The 18,241-nt window shown below is 39.3% G+C and overlaps 3 protein-coding genes across 6 annotated transcripts; 1 reads left to right on the forward strand and 2 right to left on the reverse strand.

The window, feature by feature from the left end:
- Window positions 1-206: 206 nt before the first annotated feature.
- Window positions 207-2,650, reverse strand: LOC122405755 (uncharacterized). 3 transcript variants are annotated; one of them, XM_043410697.1, is made up of 4 exons: window positions 2,559-2,650; window positions 1,361-1,476; window positions 1,013-1,071; window positions 207-782 (listed from the first exon to the last, which is right to left on the reverse strand). In XM_043410697.1, the coding sequence occupies exons 2-4, from the start codon at window positions 1,443-1,445 to the stop codon at window positions 576-578; spliced, it is 351 nt and encodes a 116-aa protein (XP_043266632.1). In that variant the 5' UTR covers window positions 1,446-1,476; window positions 2,559-2,650; the 3' UTR covers window positions 207-575. The 3 variants fall into 3 exon arrangements, with proteins under 3 accessions (XP_043266632.1, XP_043266631.1, XP_043266630.1); XM_043410696.1 differs by lacking the exon at window positions 2,559-2,650 and adding an exon at window positions 1,841-1,866; XM_043410695.1 differs by lacking the exon at window positions 2,559-2,650 and having other exon boundaries at window positions 1,361-1,733.
- Window positions 2,651-3,047: 397 nt separating this feature from the next.
- Window positions 3,048-8,935, forward strand: betaCOP (coatomer subunit beta). The gene is made up of 9 exons (XM_043410694.1): window positions 3,048-3,195; window positions 4,045-4,470; window positions 4,773-5,106; window positions 5,318-5,947; window positions 6,212-6,476; window positions 6,578-6,945; window positions 7,120-7,564; window positions 7,939-8,174; window positions 8,321-8,935. The coding sequence occupies exons 2-9, from the start codon at window positions 4,103-4,105 to the stop codon at window positions 8,549-8,551; spliced, it is 2,877 nt and encodes a 958-aa protein (XP_043266629.1). The 5' UTR covers window positions 3,048-3,195; window positions 4,045-4,102; the 3' UTR covers window positions 8,552-8,935.
- Window positions 8,924-18,190, reverse strand: LOC122405753 (transient-receptor-potential-like protein). Of its 2 annotated transcripts, XM_043410691.1 has the most exons (14): window positions 18,032-18,187; window positions 17,499-17,888; window positions 17,123-17,345; window positions 16,841-17,038; window positions 16,566-16,755; window positions 16,306-16,491; window positions 14,803-14,993; window positions 14,437-14,615; window positions 14,078-14,362; window positions 13,585-13,980; window positions 13,223-13,410; window positions 11,459-11,700; window positions 11,001-11,209; window positions 8,924-10,914 (listed from the first exon to the last, which is right to left on the reverse strand). In XM_043410691.1, exons 2-14 carry the CDS (start codon window positions 17,676-17,678, stop codon window positions 10,003-10,005), a joined length of 3,579 nt encoding a protein of 1,192 aa, XP_043266626.1. In that variant the 5' UTR covers window positions 17,679-17,888; window positions 18,032-18,187; the 3' UTR covers window positions 8,924-10,002. The 2 variants fall into 2 exon arrangements, with proteins under 2 accessions (XP_043266626.1, XP_043266628.1); XM_043410693.1 differs by having other exon boundaries at window positions 11,459-11,649; window positions 17,499-18,190.
- Between the last annotated feature and the right edge of the window lie 51 nt (window positions 18,191-18,241).

Consider the following 18,241-nt stretch of genomic DNA (forward strand, 5'->3'; position numbering starts at 1 on the left):
AGCGAAAAAAAAAACATTTTTAATTGACCAATTTTTTATTTCACGAAGTATCGGCGCAGCTTGAAAAACTACGATTTGCAAATTCGACGGGGAACGAAATTGGAGAATTACTAGAATCATTGGAGAGTTTTTTTAATCCTTTCGTTGGACTCCAACGTTGCAAACTTCAGCGTTTATTCACTTTATATAGAGTTAAGACGAAAAAATGAGTGATTAAGCTCGCCTTTTATTACACATGCACACCGAAATTAATTTGATATAAACATTATGAAAGTACAGTTCAACGACCACGTGAGTTCGAAAAAAAATGTAATAAGTAAAACATTGGTAAATAAGGATTTTTATGAATTTTATTTCATAAGGCGATTATCCTTGTGAAACGTTATCGATTATTCGCACGAGGGATTAGTTAGATTGACGATTTCCGAACACCGGAAAGACTTTGAATGTATACGAATTTTTAGTAGCTATTTGTACTTTAGACAATTATTACATATTTTAGATTTAAGTGATTTTTTTCTTTCTCAAATTCCAGATTCATTTATCAATAATAAGCTGAGTTTCTTCATTTGAAATTATGGACATTCAATGATTTTTTCCCTGAGACACTCGTCCTCGTTCTGACAACATCGAGCTGCGATCTCAAGAAACAATTGTTTTGTTTTGTTTGCGGCATCCTCGTTATCCGGCACTGGATTCCTGCCCAATCTTTCGTTGATCTCGTGCAAAAGCTCTTCGAGCTCGGTTTCCGTTAGATCGAATCCCAAAGAATGACCCTGCGCCTGATTGAATAATAAAAATGTTTTTTTTGTGGTTCTAAATATTCGTACGATTGAAATAATGAAATAATTGAAAATTCTTATTCTGTCCAATCCAATTCGAACCCACTGACAGATATTCTCATTTCAATAAATTTCAGAAGTTCCTACTGACACTCATTCTCGAAGGTTTTGAAAAGCGTTTCACTCGACCGTTCGCCTCACACGTAACTGTCATGGAGGTAGCGACTCACCACTGGGAAAATGTCCGTTTTCGGCAAACTTTTGTAGTTCGACGTGGTCATTTTTTTTTCTGGAAAGCGCATCGTTTTTTCTCAATTGGTTAATCATTTTTTTACTGCGGGTACAATCTCATGAAATGCTCTAAAATTTGTATCGTATTTTCAATGCGTCACGTGATTTATTCATTTGTTTTTTCTTTTGAGTTTATCCAAACTCAAGAGGTTATTAATTCACAAGTTTTTAATAGGTTTCAGTAATTGACGTGACCCCAGAATCGTCCCAAACTTTCTCTTTCGCTTGTTGGAATTTTTTCAGATTTCGAAAATCCCTGAATTTCAGAAAAGAGGTTAACCACTTACCAATGGGCGGGATCGTCGACGAGTCCCACAAGTTTCTTCTCGATCTCAAGGTGGCGTGACTGCACTGCTTCATAACGATCTTCATAACCGTACTTTTGCACGATTTATTCGCGAAACTGAACTCGATCATGCCGAGAAATAAAACGAAAATAGTTATATAAAATTTCATACGGACGGGTTTCATCCGCTTAGTTGAATTCGGCAACATGACAAACGAGTAAATGTGCGAAAAAAGTTAAAATATGTGGAAAAATCAATAAAAATTTGTTTGATTTGATTATATGTGACTTGCTCCAACGACAAACGTCCAGTTCGAAATCGAGTTTGACACAAGAAATCATTCCCTTTTAATCCTACTCTTAACCGTAATAACGAAAGTTTCGAAATAATATTTCTGCAATCGTTCGGTATTTTGTTTACATTCATCTACTATTTCGTACACGAGTATGTATAAATATATATGTGTATATATATACACACGTTGTGTGCATGGTTTGCTGTTTATACACATCTGGAATGTCGTTTCGAAGGTCGCGTTGTACAATTTATACACACGCTCTAAGAATTTCTATAACGTTCACTGATCCTCTCTATTCATCCCCTTATCTCCTTGTTCACTTTTAAGCTGACATGTCTACATTTGGGGTACATTCTACTTGGACGCTGACAGCGTTAATAGCGTTATTAACGCTAATAACGCTAAAACGTGTTCCATTTAAAGTGAACGCGGTGACGCTGGTTGCGTTCACGTCATGTTCGACTTGGTGCAATTACAAAATGACGGAACCAATAAGTGATTTGTTCTTTTTCAATTACTCGACGAAATATCACTGGATTCATCGAAAAGTGAAGACAGCGAAACAAGCAGTAGTACGATAACAGAGATAACAGACGATTCTCTCTGTGGATGCATTCAACGACTTGAACGTCGGGAGCGTTGAGAACACAATTCTAAACGCACCCACCTAAATGCTTGTAGCGTTTACAACGCCAAGTCGAACGCAAAATAGCGCTATTAACGCTGTCAGCGTCCAAGTAGAATGTACCCTTGAACATAATGTTTTGTTTCTACCACGGTGATTCCGAAAGTCTATAAAATTTCTGTATTGAATATGAACCGTTACAACTGCTAATTTTTCGATTAATTACCAATAATTTAAGCGATTCGTTACTAAGGATGAGGATAAAGTTTACTCACGCGAACAAAACATTTGAACTGGAAAAGTGCCTACATCGTTAACGACGACAAATGAAATTTGCGACTGGAATCTCGTATGATGCAACCTGTTCAATTATTGTCGACTAACGTCAGTTTTTATTGCAAATCAATTCCAGAAGATTTCGGTCAAAGGAATAGAATGTGTAGAATTTTTTTTCATCAAAAATCAGTCACAATAAACGGTCCAACTTATGAGTAACGATTCTTCAAGGCATTATTATCGTAGGTTACAATAATGTTGCTGACGCGGGCCTATCCATAAAAATAATCTGGATGTTTTTTCGTATGACTAATTATACCAATAATGATACCGTAGAACGTGTTTCAGACTTACATTACATTAAAGTCACCTGTAATTTTAACATAAAACTGTTTCGAAGCAGCATTAATATTTTGTTTATTTTTTATTCGTTTGAATTCTCTATTTGTGTGATGTGTGATGAAGAATAAGATTGCAGTGGAACAGTGGCGGCGCCACCAGTCGAAATAATATCATCGTGTCAGTAGTGAGGCGAACCCCGGGTTTGACACGTATGCCGTTTTAAAACGTTACTTTGTTTTAGTGATTTAATTATAATCGAAGTATTGAATTGTCGCGTTACAAAGCGATTGACAGGTGAGATACCGATCTTCTAATTTTTAATCATTCTTTAAGTAAAGTGGTATGTCCCGAAATATGCAAGTCCCCACCTATAACCTAACTTTCTCGTGACATCTTACCATTATTTAACGTACTTGCTCATTTTTCTTTCAAAATCGCTTCTCAAAAGTAGGTATCATTCATTATTTACCATTGAAAGATCCTGAGATTTTCATTTGAATGTAATTATGGAAATCTATTTTCCGTATCTGTAGAAAATTTCGTTTACTCCGCGGAGAATCCGAATATTTTATTATTCGTGACCGAAAATTTTTAAGTTTTTGAGATTTTAATTGACGGTATTCCAACATATCAAAAATGGTTTTCTTTTTATTGTTTATATGTCGTAAAAAATTTCTCTTCACTTACATCATTCTCACGTTATTAAATGTTCTCTAAATACATGCTCCATTGTAAATGAAAAAAAGATATACATCTGTTACATTTCTGACATTATTTATGAAGGCAGTTGTCATGCAGTATCACAGTTGAATATCACTTTATTCAAAGAAAAATACTAAGAATAATTGCCTTGAGCAATCGAAATTATTTGTGGCCAAATTTCTTAAAACATTCTCTCTCTCATTATTGACTTTTGACACATGAACAAAAATAGAAATCCTGTCAAATTTGTGCAAATATAATCTACCCATAAGTTCGAATTTAGAATTAGGTTATGGCATAGTTTCAAGTTCACTCAAGAAAATTCTTAGGAATTGTATTGGCCATGAAATTTGATTTCCAACAGAAAAATCATTTTGATGAATATATCATTCATTAATGATAATATCGATGGAGGTTTAATTCTGAATTTTTAATGCACAGGTGTCATTGTCGTACTAATAAAGGGAAGAGGTAAATACCTCAAAAAATATAAACAAAAATGAGTAGCATAGCGGAACAACCATGCTATACTCTGATAAACATTCCGATGGACACAGAGCCATTGAACGAGTTGCAAATGAAGCAGGATTTGGAGAAAGGCGATATTGCTGTAAAAACAGAGGCTCTGAAAAAAACAATTTACATGATAATGAGTGGAGAGCGTCTTCCTGGCTTGCTCATGACCATCATAAGATTTGTACTTCCTCTACAAGATCATGCCATCAAAAAGCTGCTACTCATCTTCTGGGAAATAGTACCGAAAACTTCCCCGGATGGCAAACTGCTTCAAGAAATGATTCTTGTGTGCGACGCATACAGAAAAGATTTACAACATCCCAACGAGTTTGTTCGAGGATCAACACTCAGGTAAGATCCTGTCAGATATTTTATTGATCTACTTACCATCCCGAAAACATTTAACATTTTTCAAATCAATTTCATGAAAATCAGTAAAATTTTTCTATCGGAAACAATGGAACAATATTCCTTGTGTTTTGGGACTCTTTACAATATCCACGATTCAGATGTTAATTTGTCGATTGCTTAAACATTGGTTAAATTTTTATTTTGTATTTTTATCGAAAAAAAATTTTCTAGAAAATCAGAATCGGAAATTAATAAAATTTGACACAATAAAATGGCAACTAATCGTGTTTACAATTTTTTAGATTCTTGTGTAAGCTGAAGGAGCCCGAGCTCTTGGAGCCTTTGATGCCGGCAATAACGGCGTGTCTGGAACATCGTCACTCCTACGTGCGTAGGAACGCTGTCCTCGCAATATTCACAATTTATCGTAATTTCGAATTTTTGATACCCGATGCACCAGAGCTAATAGCAAAATATTTGGAGGGCGAACAAGACATGTCATGTCGACGAAACGCTTTCCTCATGCTCTTGCACGCTGATCAAAGTCGAGCTCTATCGTACTTGGCTGCTTGCTTGGACCTCGTTCCAACTTTCGGTGACATTCTTCAACTCGTCATTGTTGAATTGATTTACAAGGTGAGTCCTTAAACGACTAATATATCCTACAACACCAGAAAAAAATGGCCGTTAATGTTGATTTCAAGAGCGAACTTCGTACTAATTCAAAAAAGTAGGAATTCAAATTGGAAATGAGATTCCGAGGTCAATTTTGAATTCCTCGAATTTAATTGTATCATAGAAGCCAATAACGAATTAGAGTCTAATAGCTATGTTTTATTCTTGGCAGGTTTGTCTGGCGAATCCATCGGAAAGAGCACGATTTATACGCTGCATTTACAGCCTATTGAATTCACCGAGTGCAGCCGTGCGATACGAGGCAGCTGGAACATTGGTAACGCTGTCGAGTGCACCGACAGCAATAAAAGCAGCAGCTTCGTGTTACATCGAGCTGGTGGTGAAAGAGAGTGACAACAATGTTAAACTGATCGTGCTGGATCGTTTGATCGCGATGAAAGACAGTCCGTCGCACGAGAGAGTTCTTCAGGATCTCGTTATGGATGTTTTACGCGTTCTTGGCTCACCAGCCCTCGAGGTGCGCACAAAAACGTTGGCTCTCGCGATGGATCTCGTTACAACACGAACGATCGAGGAAATGGTACAATTGTTGAAGAAAGAAGTAATGAGAAGCGCCGGTGGAGAACACGAAGATGCTGGCCGTTATCGCCAACTTCTCGTGCGAACGCTGCACGCCTGTTCCATCAAATTTCCCGATGTCGCTGCTACCGTTATTCCCGTACTGGCCGATTTTCTATCTGAAACCAATGAAGCCGCTGCCACTGATGTTCTCGTATTTATTCGCGAAGCTATACAACGCTTTGAAAACCTTAGACCTCTAATTATTGAAAAATTGTTGGAGGTAAGAGCTTTTATTCCATAAAGACTTTTTATTGCTTAAATGATATTTTTTATTCGCGGTACGGAATGATTTTCCATAATACTTTTGAAGTCTCCAACATTTATTTTTCGTTTTCGAAATTTCTTTTTTGGCTTTCAAAGAATTAAAAAAGCTGACTTCAAATTTCGTTTGAATTCCATTCGAACATGTAATTCAACGAGTGTATTATGACACTTTGAGTATTTGTGGATTGAATGAAAAATAAATTCACTCTTGATATTGCAGGTCTTTTTACAAATCCGTTCGGAAAAAGTGCACAGAGCAGCGCTATGGATCTTAGGTGAGTATGCAACAACCAAGGAAGACATTGAAAGCCTAATGAGCCGAATTCGTGCCGCCTTGGGCGAGTTGCCTCTCGTCGAAGCCGAGAACAAACGTCAAGCTGGTGAAAAATCGCCGGAGGATTCCAACGCTCAAGCTGCACCTGCACAACTCGTTACTTCTGATGGAACTTATGCGACACAAAGCGCTTTCAGCACTTCGAACGCCGGTAATTCGTCGTTATTCGGAACTGGATTAATTCGGTTAATGAAAAATTCGAAATAATTCAATTAAATGTCAATTTTGGTTTTTTTTCTCTTCATTGAACAGGTAAAAAAGAAGAAAAACGTCCAGCTTTGGTTCAATACATGATGGACGGTAACTTTTTCATCGGTGCTTCGTTAGCGACTACTCTCGCCAAGTTAGCCCTCCGCTACAAAAATTTGGAGAATGATGTACAAAAGAGCAATCGCATGCAGGCTGAAGCGATGCTCGTGATGTCGAGTATTTTGCAGCTTGGTCGTTCAGGACTACCCTCCAAAGCGATGACCCACGACGATGCTGAAAGGCTTTCACTTTGCCTCAGATCCCTCGCTTGTCCAACGAACATTGTGCAAACCGTCTTTACCGAAGGCTGCAGAGACGCTCTTGGCAGAATGCTCGCTGCCAAGGCCGAAGAAGATTCACAAACCAAAAAGGTGCCGCAAGATTCATGTATTTTTTGCTCAATCTCAAGTAATGAAAGATCTTTTTATTATTAAATATTAACAGAGAAGAATCTTCTATTATTTTAACCAAATTTTCGGAAATTTTTTGTTTTACCAATGAAATCCGGAAAAAGTTTTCTTAATACACCATTTTTCAACGAGCAGGCAAAAGAAAAACCAGGAAGCATCGTTCAAGTCGATGACGCGATACAATTTATCCAATTAACACGTGGAGGCGATTTGACGGGCGGCGCTGGGGATGTTTTCGAGCAGAGTCTTAGTGCCGCTGTGGTCGGAAGACCCGGAACTGGTTCCGATGCACCGGCTCCTAGTGCACTCAGCAAAGTAACTCAATTGACTGGTTTCTCTGATCCAGTCTATGCCGAGGCTCTCGTTCACGTCAATCAATACGACATTGTTCTCGACGTTCTCATCGTCAATCAGACCGAGGATACCTTACAAAATTGTACCCTCGAGCTTGCTACCATGGGCGATCTCAAACTTGTCGAAAGACCACAACCAATTGTTCTCGCACCCCGCGATTTTGCTAGCATCAAAGCAAATGTCAAAGTTGCATCCACAGAAAATGGCATCATTTTTGGAAATATCGGTAAAATCTACTTTTTATACAAATTAAAGTTTTTAATCTACAGCGGATTTTCATGACAAACTTTTAACGGATCGTTTCTTTTATTCAATAATTTAAGTATTTTGGAGTCTAAGAAATAGACCATAACTGTGCAAGGGATCTTTGGCTTTCTGGACATTTTGACTGAATGAATTTGGCAGTTTTTAAACTTCATTTATCATAAAATGAAATGTACATTTCAGTTTTTTGTTCACGTTCATATTCATTTTTGACTCTTTTTTTACTGTAAAAAAAAGTTTTTTGAAATCTCGTACCACTAATTTTTTTAAAATTTTTCGTCAAAAGAAGATAAAGATTTTTCAGGTTTCTATAGAAAATAATATTGTGTTTTTCAGTCTACGACATATCTGGAGCGGGCTCGGATCGTAGTGTCGTCGTTCTGAATGATATTCATATTGACATAATGGACTACATTGTACCCGCGACTTGCACAGACACAGAATTCCGTCAAATGTGGGCCGAATTTGAATGGGAAAACAAAGTATCGGTGAACACGACGCTCCCCGATTTACGCGAGTATCTCGCCCATCTTCTCAAATCTACAAACATGCGATGTCTCACACCCGAAAAGGTAAATTTTCATGATCGATTATTAGTCAACTGATACAATTTCGTTTCCCTCAACTCCAATTTTCTGTGCAATCGTTTTTGATGAACGAACGATAATTTGGCACGTTTCGATGATAGATCGATTCATGGTTTTCATATTTTTTTAAGGCACTTTCTGGTCAATGCGGATTCATGGCAGCGAATATGTACGCAAAGTCGATATTCGGTGAAGACGCACTGGCGAATTTATCGATCGAGAAACCTTTCAACAAACCAGACGCTCCGGTCGTTGGCCACATAAGAATACGAGCCAAGAGTCAAGGCATGGCCTTATCCTTGGGTGACAAAATCAATTCAGCGCAAAAGGTAGCCCAGAGTAAAGTTGTGCAAGCAGCTTGAGCTAACTAATTTGTCGCCTTTGAAGGTAAAAAAGGAACAATAAACGTTGACAGAAACGAGTAGCGAGGATGGAATTTGACGAAACAAATAAGAGACAGAAATAATTGATCGCGATCGTTGTAGAAAGAACAGGGTTCCGAATTTTCTCGTTACAAGCTTTTTCCATCTTTTTTTTCAATTATTCCTTCAAGTTTATTTCGTATTTTACATTTAACATTGAAAGAAAGAAATAAGTATACATGTGCAACTGAGTGTACGAATCATTTTTGAAAAATTTTCTTATGTCTTTCACGCGAGTTTCTCAGTGAAGTTCCTGAAAGAAAATGACGTGTATTATTTCGTAGTCGAAGAAATAAATGTACGCATATTATGTATGTATAGTCATTCCACCGTAGTTCTTTATTCTCAATCGTAATGAATTGAGGTATAAAAGAAATTAATTGATTAGTCATCAAATGGGTGGGAAGGGTTCAAAGATTCGAGATGCTAAAGGTAAAATGTTAAACACACAGCTTCCGAGTTTTTTTGTCCAACATCGATCACCGATTGTCTTTTCTCTTTTCATGGAATGTCACAATATTCAGGGAAAAAAAATGGAGACGGAATTTTCTCTATCAACGTTCAATCATTTGAATTTATTCGAGGTCACCATTCGATCCAAGCATTCATCAGTTAAAAACTTTTGGGTGTTCTTATTTCTATTAAAAACTTGATATCATTGTGAAATTTTTTTCCATCTATTAAGAGTATGAATAAGTCTCTTGACACCATCTTAAATTTTCGGAATTGAACGTTTCCTGACAGAGCCTTTTTGTAATCTCCTCGTCTAATGTAACTTTCTCCTCGCACTCGTGTCAGTGAGGTAGAGCGACTGAATCATTCTCTTAAATACTAGACTAACTGCAAAGACTTTTGACAACACAATTTTCATTGGATGATCAGTTGAAACCTTATCAAAATAATGCTTAGATATCATCGTATCATTATTAAAAATCACAAATTCTAAGTTTCAAAACGTCAATCCACATTTTCATTTGACAGTTGTACCTTCCAAAATTAGACTTCAACCTTACGGTACACTTTTACTTTTTGTCGGTCAAAATAATCCAATCTTGCTTCCAGAGAATGTCTAGTTTTTCAGCTACATTAGCGTTTTCTTTTAGATCAAACAATTTGTAAGATATCACTCGAATGGATGTTATGGACGTTTGAAAAAAATCGTCAATTTTCAAAGCATTAAAACTTGCCTGCAAAATACCAAAATAACAAAAAAATAACCGCTGAATTTAAATTGTTCATAAAAAAATTGATGAATTTCAAAATATTTCTCGTTTTTCAAATTTTGCATAGAAAGCAATAGAAGATTTATTTTCTTCGTACCGTAAGGGTTCAGACTGCATTGGCTAAGTTGTACATAAAAGTGAAGTGCTTTAAACTGCTGAAAGGAAAGTTCAAAGCCAACCACCTCTACGTCTCGGTGACCTCGATCCATTCGGTCTAGGCGATTTGGGTTCGATTTTGATGAATTTTTCGTTATTAGAGGATTTCTGATCAGGTGTACTTGGAATAAGAGCAACGTCGGGTATGCAGTTGGTTCTGTTGTTGACTTTCGGGCTCGGGCTTCCAGAGGCCCTGGGTCTCGGTCTAACGATATCCTGAGGGTCCGGCGACATGGAACGTAATTGGCTGTTGGATGCTGGATTTAAACGATCAGCGGATGTGTCACGATTTTTGTTTTTATCATTATCATGTTTTCTGGGCGATCCGTTGGAAGTTTGAGGATAACGTTTGGGTGGAGAACTGGGCACGCCGGAAGGGTTGTTAGTTTTGTTGTTGTTGACAGTGGCGCCCTTGTTCGTCACCGGCGAGCTGTTGCAATGACTCTGACGGGTTTTCGTATCAACGGTCAACAAAGTAGAATTACCGAGTGACGATTGAGTAGCGGAGTTTTGATTGGAGCTTCCAGAGTTCGGAGCTTTTCTTTTGATCACGCGAGGTGGCGACGTTCTTATTGATATCAACGGCTCCGTATTTCTTTTGTTTTTCTCATCTTCGTATCCCATCGCGGCGACCATACTTTCCGTTCTGTTATTCGAATCCGCTCGATTCGGTGATAAATCTCGTGTCGGTGTGCTGTCAAATTTCGGTGTATTCTCTATTTCGTCGATGTCCTTCAATATGTGAAGAATATTCGGAGCCCCTGATTGCTGTGGCAATTCTATCGGCTTTATCGGTCTCATCGGAGACTTTGAGCGCAGAGCTCGTGCCTCTTCCATCGCTTTTTTCAAACTCAATTGACTCTGCAACGACGCGCGGCTGTTGCTGCGACCGATTTGAGAACTTTGGACCGCACTGCTTATAACCTGCAAGAAAATCAAAAACAATCGAACCAACTCGTTCGTTCTCAGGATAATTTCGGAATCGCCGGTGCCGATGCAAACGAAATTACCTGGCCCCATCGACGTTCAGCAGACTTCAAAACCGCGAGTCTCGCGACTCTTCGCCACCTCGCTGCGCTTTCTTCACCCTCCGGAGGTTGAGTCAAATCCTCCTGAACATCCGCGTCGCTCCCGCCCTCGTCCTCGCCCAGGGGACCAGCAACTTGGAAATCTTTCATCAACTGCCTCTCCCAAACTCGCATTTTCTTTCCCAGTATCGCTAAAAAAATAACGAATAATTAGTGGAAATTAATTGCGCCTGTACGACGAGTAAGTTCAGCATTTCCACAAGTGAAAAAGTCTCATTCCGGACTCAATTTGAGTCTCACTCGTTCATTCAAGTCCCGAGTCCCAGAACGATCTGTCAGGGAGAGTTTTTTTTTCGAGTTTTTGTTCAATGAACAAGCTTCGAAGCAATATGTTACCGAGATTTTCTCCTTCGATCGTAAAAACTGCGTTCGAAGCTTACTTTTTTCTTTGGTAGAAGCCCCACTTATGTCCATTCCATTTCTGCGTAAAATATCTAACAATTCGCAACGCCATGACGAAATGTCGCTCTTCAATTCATGGACATCGTCCTCGGTGACGGGCTCAAGCTCGTGTTGCGAATGGGCATGAACGACGTATCGCCAAACGAGAGCTCTCATGACCGATCCGTACCTGAATGGAGGAGACGAGAAATCGTCCTTATTTAAACTTGACGCGAAACTACTGGAAATCGAAAATTCCAACTTTAAGAATTGAAATTTGGAAATATTCTAGAAATATACACTGTGCATCTATTCCCAGAATGATTATAAGATCCACCGTTTAGTTGTCGAGAAAACAATTAACGAAAATCACACTTTTTGGAGGTTATACACAGGCTCTTGTGGCAGGCACATTTCCTGTGCGACGATTTGGATTTAATGAAATAGGATCCTCCCAACTTTACAGAGCCAAAAACGAGAATAAGAAAATATAATGTTTTTAGATATCAATAATGTCTTGAGAAAGCCTTGTTACCGGTGAAAATCACTTGGGAATGGAAAAATAAAAACACTGATTTGAGGTTAACGAGTGTTTGACACACCATGGGCCAGCTGGTACAAAATCTAGAAATGCACATGCATATAAATAAAAAATGGCTGTTGTCACAGTTTGCATCACAATATTAAAAATTAGTCAGTCTCAACGAACAAGTTACACATAATTTTAATAATTGGGAGAATAAATTTTGATCGTTTCTTTGATCATGAGAAGAGCAAAAAAGCTCGGTTGCTTTTTTAAATCACTATGTAACGCATGATCTTCATAAAGGGAATTTAAGGAGGGTGGATCACGAAATAAAAATAATTAGAATTTGATAAAATTTGGTGACAACATTCTTTGGCATCAAGTGTACAAATACAATTTTTTTCAAATGTTTTTAACCACATGGTTATCGCATAATTGAGCGTTTAATCAAACTTCTTATGCACGAGATGTAAACTCTATGCTTATACACGTGAACTTTAGTGTTCAATTACTCGAGAGCTATGGGATAGAAAAATGTAAAAAAATTTATATCGTCTTATGTATTTTAAAAGAATACATTTACCAAATTTTATGAAATTCTTATAATTTTGAAATTTTAAATATTTTTAACATGGTTTAGCATGGCAACATTGTGTCGTCGCGATCCACCCTCCTTAAGATGATGGATCAGTCGGTAATCACACCTCGAATTTTTGAAATTGAAACTCTTTGACATCGTTCGTCCGATTAAAATAATAAAAATGTCATCGTACGCAGCACGATCGCAAAAATCCGATGACATTTTTATTTTTTCGATCAGACGAACGATGTGGAAAAATTTCCTTTTCAAAATTTGCAGCTATCTCTCGCGCACTCACGGTTGTGATTACATCTGATATCGTGATACAACTGATCCATCATCTTAAGATGATGGATCAGTCGGTAATCACAACCGTGAGTGCGAGAGAGATAGCTGTAAATTTTGAAATTTTGAAAAGGAAATTTTTTCCACATGTTTCGTCTGATCGAAAAAATAAAAATGTCATCGGATTTTTGCGATCGTGCTGCGTACGATGACATTTTTATTATTTTAATCGGACGAACGATGTCAAAGAGTTTCAATTTCATAAATTCGAGGTGTGATTACCGACTGATGCATCATCTTAAAAACGATTCTTCAATCGTCGTTTGTTCTTTCCCGACGATCCAAAAGTTCGTAAAACCCAACAATTCGTACTTGTGCTCACGAGCCCGTCGTCTCGAGCTGTTACGTCTGCACACCGTTTTTTTCTGGATACCAATAATCCGGAAGAAGAGCTTTGGGGGCGGGAATATATTGAAGGGAGGCGGCAGCGTGCCGCTCTCCTCGAAGAAGCTCATCCACAATTTCGTTCTCGCAAATTTCCATTCGGTGTCCGAGTGTTCCTGTTCCAATGTGGAATGATTATTTCCACATTGAAATATTTCAGTATCGAAATTAGAAAAAAATGTCTGAATCACTTAATGCTACGAAGGCTAAAATCGAAGAGTTTTCATGAAACCTAAAGCAGGTTTTCCTCGAGCCTGAATCTAAAAATTCCGTGCTCGAGGAAGTCTCACCTCGATGACTGCGTAGCTGTTGCTCATCATAGCGATCAGAAGGTTCAAAAGTACGATAACATTGATGACGGAATAGGAGCCAAACATGAGCAGTCCCCAGAACCGAGTGTAGGATTTGATGCCAGTTAATTCGAAGCTGTCGATTCCAACTCCGCCGAAGCTGGCCCAGAACAAGCTCTGGCAGGACTCGAAGAGGTTGCTGAATCTGCGCCACCTGATGCAGGCGTCGCTCGCAGCGTCCCAGGATGGATCGGCGATATCGTAGTAACATTTTCTTTTTTCGAGCTCAGCAAAGTACCACAATAGCTGATTGAGGCCGCAAGCGAACGCGAAGAGTACCAGAGTGTAAATGAAGAAGAATTTCACGATGTCGATGACCATGCGTCCCAAGGAGATCTGAGGACACGAAGAGAGCCAGGTGAAAAGTTCGTTTTTCCTCATCTCACAACTTCCCTCATCAATGTAACGTTGTCACACTTGATTTTAGGTTCACCTGGAGAGGCCCTAAGTGGGGATTGATGCTGAACAAATGCACGAGTTTGAGAGCACTGAATACGTTCGCCGCAGCGAATAATCCCTCGGCTATTAATTGAGGATCGAAGTCGCCCCATCTTTCCCTGGGAACGAGAGCAGCCGAGGAATCCACTCGGATCTCAGCACTCTGTTGCACGTAGGCCGCAACCCGGAGTATTATGGTCGCAACGTACAACGAGTTTCTCGTGAAATCGATGAAGTTCCACATATCGCGGAGATAAGCCTTAAGACCGTCCATATAAACCTGTGGTCGGAAGAGCCACGATTAATAACGGCAGTAATACGATGAGCACGAAAACGGGATCTTCTGTTTTTTACCTCTTTCATTTCTTGCCAAATGAATCCTAATACGTAGAGGAGAACAACGTATTCCAAAGGCGTCGGTTTCGCTCCCCTTTGCTTCATCAAATCTTCCTCGAGCTCTCGTACCGCGTACTCGCTCCCGAACAGTCTGATGACTTCGACCTCAGCGCGTTGAGATACGAGCATCAGAATCACTGTGTCAATAAGGTTGACGAATGCACAGATTTTCTGGCTAATTGCCTTGGAGATTTATCGGAAGAATCGATCGGGGAGCTCAGGGAAGAAATATCATGGGGAATTTATCTTTGGAATAATCATTCTTCGTAGCTTGGAGCAATTGAGACTCTAAACGGACTTTTTATTTTTTTTTCTTTTACTTACGGAGAAAGAATAAATAGGAGGAAGCGTGGACGAGAAACTTCATGAACGGTCGTCGGAGGAGCTGGCCGGTTTTGGACTCGGGTGCGAAAAAGTAAACCATGCAATAGAAAGGAAACAAAAGTGCTGTCTTCAGGAGGATCAAAGCTCTTTGGCCATTCGTCATTCTCCGGAAACCCGGAACACCTTCGTACCTTTTACGATTAGAAATTAAGGAAATTGGTCGTTTAAGGTCGAAAATTATAATAATGCGACGTGAAATTTCATTTTTGCTTCCTCATCGAGGAAGCTTTGTGACGATGAAAAATTTTTTTTTCCAGTTTTCAATGTCAATGTGCTCAAAATGTTCCAAAACATCGAAAAATCATATCTAGAAAAAATGTCCGGATGTGTGTGTATGTTATGGCACTGCAAAATTCAAACGCTTATAACTCGGAAACGGTTTGAGATACAGGGCTACCGTTTTACACAGATGTTAATCTATACAAGCTCTTCACTCTCTGATAATTTTGTCAGAATTTGTAAAAAATTACGAATCTGACGACGTTTTGAAATTTTCATAAAAAGGGTGTCGACGCTCTAACTTTCGAAAATTTAGAGATTTATTAATAATTTTTTTTTTATAAATAGACTATCATAATAGGAAGGTTGGTATTGAATTTGGGGAATATCGGTTGAGTGGTTCAAATTTTATGACATTTTGAATTTTACGAAAATATGAATTTTTCAAAAAATCGTTCAACCGCTTCAATTTTTGGAAATCTTGTAAGATATTATGTATAAGTCTGTACTTCCTCTATACTTTTCAGCAAAGTTGTCAGAATTATTTAATTTCAGTGTAAATAGAAAAACAATGAAAATTGAAAGTTGCAAACTGTTTTTTCTGATGGCTCGTCATTCAGTTGTTTTTTATGGATTTAAACAAAGAGATAAATTAAAGTTCGTAAAAGAAGGCAGAGAAAATAATGTATTTACATTATTTCCTTGTATACAAAAAAAATGCTGCAAATTGAAATTTGCAAATTGCTTCCTCAAGATGATCAAGATGCACGGTGCTCAAGATGCACGATGCTCAAAGCTTCCTCTATGAGGAAGCCAAAATGATAAATATAGCACCTCATAGAGGAAACTTTGAGCATCGTGTTTATTTTTTACCCATCAGAAAATGGTAACTAAATATATCACACGTCAAAAAATCACGCACACAGAATCTCACACGACCAAAATAACTGTGACAAGATATCACGTCGATAGCATATGGAGAGCAGGCATTTATCACGAATTAAACGAAGCTCAATGTTGGGTTTGTGCGTGTGCGTGTTGATTTATTTATTTTTTCAATTTAATGGTGATATACGTTCGTGTGATATTTTGTCGTGTGATTTACAACAGTCATGGAACCCAGAAAATGTATGGATATGAAATGTTTTAAAATCATTCGTCGAAGACGAAAAGTAGAGAGCGTTAGAAGCGAGGGAAATTGATGAAAATCGTTTCGGGGCTTACCAAATAGCCGCAAGTAATTGCTGAACGTGAGAGTGCGCGACGAATTTTTTTTGCTTGTATTGAATCGCGAGTTCGAGTCGGGCGAGTATTTTCGTTGATTCGGCTGCCTCGTCTTGCGGATCGTGGTTCAGGATCGTGTTCAATTCCGCTGTGCTCTGGGCCTGCTGGAGCAGATCTACCGCGAACCTTAAAAAATGAATTTTTCAATTTGTTTTCCCAACGAGCATGCATGCTTCAGTTTGCACAGAATTAATTTATACTTTTCCACTTGTCTTCTCAGTTTCAAATACTCCGCCCTGCTTTCCGGTTCGGAGACGACCAATTGTCGCAACTCCCAGCTGAGTTGAAAAGCAGTCATGAGCGGATCCGGAGAGCTGAGAGCGATGAGACTCGGACTCGCGAGCGCTTTGTACTCGGAGATTCTCGTCGAGGAAAGCCTCAAAGGATCGCCTAATGAGCGCCGTAACGAGAAGAAAAAAATGAGCAAGCACATTCGAAATTTAACCCCAAACGTAATATTTATCTGTGCAAAAACCTGTGGCAGATTTGAGACAATCGGTGCATCCGCATCTGATGTCATGAGGCATCGGCAAAGTGGCGCCACGGTCGAGCAGCAGTTTGAGAATTTCGTAGTTGTTCCGCTGAGCAGCGAGTACGAGAGGCGTCATTTCCGCCGGATACCTCGCGGATGCCGGATCGATTTTTTGCCAGCTATGGATGACGTCCTTGGGAGCTGGATCGTCCGCAATAATGCCATTCGTTTATAAAATATTAAATACAAACAGCAGCTCGTTGCAATCGAGTTTATTTTCCTTACGATCAGGCCCCTCGACTTCCGTTCGTCTCAGGAGTTCCTCGTGTTCCAGTAACAGCTCTACAGCCTCGACGAATTCCTCGTCAATCGCGTACAGCAGAGCGTCCCTGGTTTCAACCCCCATCACAACGAGGAGCTCGAGCATTTCTAGGTTCTCCGATTCGATTGCCAAGGTCAGGGCACCCCGGCCGAGGCTGTCGACGCAATTCACATCCAACGGTCTGACCTGCTCCAACATTCTTTCGTCAAATTTTGCATTCGGTTTTGTTCCGTTGCTCCTCTTTTGCAACGACTTTCACGTGCTTGTATTTGTCGAAGAGAAAAATTTTAACGCTTCGCTTGAATAAAGGATGGGAATCGTTGATGGGTGAGAACTCACACGAGGATTCGGCTTGCTGGCTATCTGCAGAATAGTCCTGACGTTTGCCAAGTCACCACGCTCGACCGCTAGAAGATACTTTTTTTCGTCGGTCGTGAGGGGCCGGGGAAGGTGGCGAATATAATTGTCCACCTTGTCGGGCGGTGCTTCGACCTCCTTCTCCGATTTTTCGCAAGCCATCGCTGGTTTTTCTACTCCTTCTTCTCCAATATTATTCGATAATATTGAAATTTTCGGTGACGAAAGTCTTTACATTCGTTGCAAAGCTTTCAATGATTTCAGGAGTGATTCGAAGTTGTGTTTAAACAAACATTACACTCTGTTGAAACTTTCCTTCGTAGGTTTTTATCCCGCTTTCGTCATGCCCTTGAGTCATCGATCTGGAATGCACTGCAACGACAAACTGGACTTTGCAATCCCACGGTCGTTCGGTTTCGCAAACTGCGTACATCGGACTATCGCCGATTTGGTTTTTAATATCCGAAAACTTTTGTTTCAACGTTGGTATAAAAACTTATTATTCACTCGTTTACCAAAAATTTATGAAACCTCGAATCCCCTGATGCTCTCAGTCCCCCATTTACATTTTTGTTTATTTATTCATTCGTTACTTCATTTCAACCGCGACGACGTATGCGGATCATGGAGCTTCGTTGTTTTCAGGGGTTGCGCGGTGGTGTCGAGCTAAACGAATGTCGCGCCAGGCGAGCCTTATATACCGGATGATGCAAATTAGATTACGC

Source organism: Venturia canescens, chromosome 2 (assembly GCF_019457755.1).
Source record: "Venturia canescens isolate UGA chromosome 2, ASM1945775v1, whole genome shotgun sequence".
Taxonomy (NCBI): Eukaryota; Metazoa; Arthropoda; class Insecta; order Hymenoptera; family Ichneumonidae; genus Venturia; species Venturia canescens.